The following is a 5,047-nucleotide window of genomic DNA, read 5'->3' as shown; positions in this document are numbered from 1 at the left end:
ACTAGTTGTTGAATGGATCAATCTCTCACTTCGTGAACGAGACTTACTGAATTCAAGCGGTCTTGATACGGTCCATATTTAACATGTATCGAATTCACGAGGGTTCCTCGACCGACCGACGACCCACATCATCACTATCAATTAACTACATGGCTAGAATGTAAGAACAATGGCAAAATGAATAGCTACAGTTTAGGGGGCCAAAAGTTAAGTTGTGCTAAGTTGCCCTAAGGAAACTTTTTCTTTGAGGTGCACTCGAATTCATAAACAGTCTCGCAATGAGTTCTTTGAGGCTTTTCTGTGTAGTGCAATGCTAGTTATCCTGAAAAGCATGCGCAACAATTTCTGACTGGTGTATATAGTAAAATTTCATTAGGTGGTAAAGGACTTTGAAGCCGAGAATGCTGGCATTTTTTGGCTGCAATAATTGAAGCTAGCTGATTTAGTTCCGGCCAAAAGAAGAGATAGCTGGTTCAAAAAACAGTGATATGCCTCTGTAGAGCAAGCATGTTCATTGATTTTTTGCTCATACTTTTCGTACCCATCTCAATAATAATTGGAACGCTTCTGGCTTACAAGTAGCTTCAACGCCGACCGCCGACGTGTGGTGGGATGAGCTCTTCAAGTGAGAGATCATTTAGTCGAGTTTATGTCGGAATCGAGCGGCAACCACCTATGCAAATTCCTTGTCGAACTCTCCTCTTTTATATATTCAGTATATGCTACTATATAATATATATATATATTCTAATTTAAATACATATATGTTTGTTTCATGAAAATTTTATGTTGAATGATATGTATACACGAATTTTTTTTAATTAAATGGTTGGTTTTCCCTCATTTAGTAGTGAGTATTAATTGACCAGAAAATAAACTTTTTATGTGTTTGGATTTTTCATCTAAATTCCTTCGATATAGTTTCTTTAACAAATCCGGAAAGGAAATCATGAAAAACATAGGAAAAAGTTAGAACAACCTCTCTTTTCTCTCTCAGAAAACCAAATAGAGTCTGAAATGATCAAATATTGTAAGCGACTAATCAGTATCTATCCTCGTGATCATTTGTTCCTTGTCACCATCGACACCACCTATCACCACCGCTTCTAATGTCAAGGCCGCTTCCGATGTCACTACCAATTACGATGGGGCAGCTTTAACCTTTATTGCTAACACTTGAAGTATGACCATGTCACCGTCCTTCTTTCTATTCGTGGAGCGTATGAGTACGATATCATAGATACAAGTACATTGACCTCATATTAGGTCAAAGGCCTCATTGGGGGACTCGGGTCGGCGATGGTGGCCGGGGCATTGGTGGCCATGGAAGCATGGCTAGGTATTCGGCAAAGTGGGTACTGCGAGAGCAGTTACAACTGAATAAATCCGAGAAAGGGAAGATCACATGCTTTCTGTTGAAATCTTTTATGACGATCATATATATGAATGTTTCGACGGAAACGGTTCCTTGCGAAACAAGCGAACCATAGATCTCCGGACCAATTGAATTTCGAAATGCCTACAGGTGTCTTTGTATCAATGTTAGGTGTATGTTGGACCAGCCTATGAAATTCGAATACCAAGAGAGCCAAGTAGTCCCCAATAACGTCGCTATTGATATACTAAGTCCATGGCCATTCTCGACGATGCCCGCCAGACTATTTCATGTGCGTATTATCCACATTTGAGCATCCGTTTCATAAGAATACTGAATTCGCACGGTCCGAGGCAGGCCGAGGATTTTTCCTCCATTCAGCGCACTCGACTGTTCATCCCCCACTTTTCTCTCTCGCCCCCCTTCCCCTCACCTCACATGCTCCCGATTGTCTCCTTCTGCAACTTTTTTCAACGCAGACAGAGAGAGAGAGAAAGAGTCTGGAGTGGGCAATAAATGGGAGAGAGAGGGCGAGCGAAGAAGAGTGGGGCTGCGAGATGAGTCGCCATGGCGGCGTTTGCAGGCTGTAATTCCGTGCCATAATTGCATCGATCCCCTCCCCTCCTCCTGCTTCTCCTTCTCCTTCTTCCTTCTTCTTCTGCTCTCTCTCTCTCTCTCTATCTCTCTAAAGTCAAATTCTTTAAAAAACCCTTCCCATGTCCCAATAGGGGCCATCACTCGCCCAAAAAGCTGCAACAGCAAAAAGCGCTCCCAGCCTCAACAACAACACCAACAACCACAACAAGATCGATCCCACAGCAAACCAGCGAAGCGAAACCTAGACCAAGCTAAACAACAACCTAAGATACTTCATCAGATCATCACTGTTGTCTAGTCTTCACGGACTGAAGCACACCCATTTAATAACCCTTCCTCTCTCTCTCCCTCCCTCTCTCTCCCTCTGTGAGTGTGTATGTCATGGATCAGCTCTCACTTTTGAGGGCATCATCATCGCTCTCAGCTTCTGTCGTCGCCCATACGTGCAAGAAATGGCTGGGGTTTTCTATTTAAGCCAGCTAGCCCACCCATCAGCTGGCCAGGATCAAGAACCGGTGGAGGATACGAACACCCTCTTGCACAGACCGTCCAACCACCATCAGGAGGCGGAGGAGGAGGAGATCTTGCAGCTATGGCCACAGAGCCAGTGGTATCATCCCCACCACCACCACCACCATCAGGGTCATCAAAGCACGGACGGCTACTTTTCGCTTGGAGCAGGCCCTAGTTCGCGATCTCCGGAGCTACTGACGGTGATGATGAGACCCGGAGGAGGAGGAGGAGGAGGAGGAGGTATAAATTGCCAAGACTGCGGGAACCAAGCCAAGAAAGACTGTGCCCACTTGAGGTGCAGGACTTGCTGCAAGAGCCGAGGGTTCGAATGCCCCACCCATGTCAAGAGCACGTGGGTCCCCGCGGCCAAGCGCCGCGAGCGGCAGCAGCAGCTCGCCACCGCCGCCGTCATGCACCACCACCACCAGCAGCCGTTGCGGCAAGAGCAGCCGTTTCAGCTCGACCATTATACCATGAGGCAGAGAGAGGGCGACGTCGGTGCCGCCCCGCCGTTCCCCACCGCTGCCTCGGGTAATACTATTAGTCTCGAGGTGGAAACAGAGATTTTGTGGGATCTTTTCCACCAGCAAGAGCTCGTGAATTTTTTTATCTTTTATTTTTTGCAATTTGAAACAATTTGTGATCTGTGGACATATACACGTTCTGCACAAGCATTATCCGAGTTCTTGTTAGATAATATGCACATCAGGAAGCATTGCAACCGATACCAGGGAAATAAAACTTTAAGTATTGATCTTGCAGTATGTTCAATGCTCATTTCAGATTTGCTGATCAAGGAAGATATTACACCATGCTTTATTTAAGGATTTTGGGGATTAGATCTTGGGAGGATCCATGAAGAAATTAAACTTCCAGTTATGTTTGATGGTAAAAGAATAAAAGATAAAAAGTTTCTTGGTGTTTGAAGAATTTTGAGACTTTTTAGCTTTACTTTGTGTTCATCATATAACCCTACTTGCATGTGAACCTGTGGAATCATTGTTCTCAGCTTCTACAACTGTTTGCTGGTAAAACTTACGATAAAAGTTCGAATAATGATCATAGTGATCGAGTCTTGTTCTTATTATGATTGATCCGGCAAATTTCTAACTATGACACTATGCTTGTATGTGTGTGATAATTAGGGTTGGAAGTGGGACAGGCGTTCCCTCCAGAAATCAATTCATCCGCTGTTTTCCGATGCGTAAGAGTGAGCGCAATGGATGACACTGACGAGGAGTTCGCGTACCAAACGGCTGTCAATATTGGAGGGCATGTTTTTAGGGGGGTTCTCTATGATCAAGGGCCCGAGAGCCGCTTCGGTTCGGTGGGTGAGAGTTCTTCCGGTGGTGGCGGTGGAGCTCACCAACCTCTCAATCTGATAACCGCCGCACCAGGCTCCACCGCCGCTACCGCCACAGCCTCCGCTGCCACCAGCAACCTAGCCACTGCATTGCTGGACCCTTCGATGTATGCAACTCCGCTCAACGCTTTCATGGCCGGCACGCAATTCTTCCCTCCCCCAAGGTAATTATCAAAACGTTCCATCCCTCAGTGTTATCGACCATTTTTCCATCCAAAAGTTTCAAGATTTTAGATGCATTGACGATGAAAATTGAGGAACTCGACGCGGCATCGAAGCTTTTACCTAAGAGTTTGAACTTGATTAGACGATGAAAACTTCTCAAAATTCAAGAATAATTTTCGAAATCCGATTGTTATATCACGCACTTGTCTTTGTCCGGACTCCATTGTATCCTTCTTAGTTTAAGCAGCTTCAAGTTTGACTTTCTAGTAGTGTAATGTCCTCATTTCATGTTTTAATTATGGATGATGATCCAATTTTTCTTTGCCTAAAGCGCCTTTAATTTACCACTAATTCGTTCCATTGGTATCGAAAGCCGTCGGTGCATTAGATATATATTATTGCATCTTTATGGTCAATTTTTCCTTTCGTGGGTAATCGATAATTAAGTTTTTGCTTTCTGGTTGGTGTTGAACTCGAAGCCACTTTATCCCAGCTTCTCCGTTCATTTGCCGGATGAGATTGAGATGTGCAATGTCAGGTCTTGTACGCAATAAATTCAAATTCTTTCTCTCATTCTTCGATTAAAGTCCTTGTTAATTAGATTAAAGTCCTTGTTAATTAGGTGATAATTAAAAAATCATGTGTCCAACCATTAACCTCTCTCTCTCTCTCTCTCTCTCTCAAATGTGAATTGGATGCATGTTGGCATGTTAAATTGGAATCAGAGGAATAGGGCTGAGAGAGAGAGAGGAGAAGAGCCACAAGGGTAGGGATCTTAATGGCTCCTTCCTAGATTGCCACATTTAGAACGCTGATAGATACGTGAAGGCTGTGGAAATCGATCCTTAACGCTGCAATGTCTGTGTCAACACATTTACTTTCGAACCTCAAACCGATGAAGACATCGCGCTTTAGTATAACCAACTCGCTTTCTTTGTACTTATTTCCCTTGTGCTAACATCGGAAGCCGGACATCGTTTTGCCGTTCCTGAAAAATCTGATGTTGTTTCCGATGTTATATATATTCGATGTTT

General features: G+C 44.1%; 1 protein-coding gene across 1 annotated transcript; it reads left to right on the top strand.

Moving 5' to 3' along the window:
* Nucleotides 1-1,727: 1,727 nt before the first annotated feature.
* LOC115669694 (protein SHI RELATED SEQUENCE 1-like) lies at nucleotides 1,728-4,343 on the top strand. Its single transcript, XM_030590841.2, has 2 exons — nucleotides 1,728-3,016; nucleotides 3,631-4,343. Exons 1-2 carry the CDS (start codon nucleotides 2,425-2,427, stop codon nucleotides 4,014-4,016), a joined length of 978 nt encoding a protein of 325 aa, XP_030446701.2. The 5' UTR covers nucleotides 1,728-2,424; the 3' UTR covers nucleotides 4,017-4,343.
* The last annotated feature ends 704 nt before the right edge of the window (nucleotides 4,344-5,047 follow it).

The sequence above is a fragment of the Syzygium oleosum genome, unplaced genomic scaffold (assembly GCF_021117445.2).
Source record: "Syzygium oleosum isolate NSW1041296 unplaced genomic scaffold, Sole_v2.1 Sole_v2.22, whole genome shotgun sequence".
NCBI lineage: Eukaryota > Viridiplantae > Streptophyta > Magnoliopsida > Myrtales > Myrtaceae > Syzygium > Syzygium oleosum.
The sequence above is the reverse complement of the archived record's forward strand: the minus strand, read 5'-3'. Positions and strand labels throughout refer to the sequence as shown.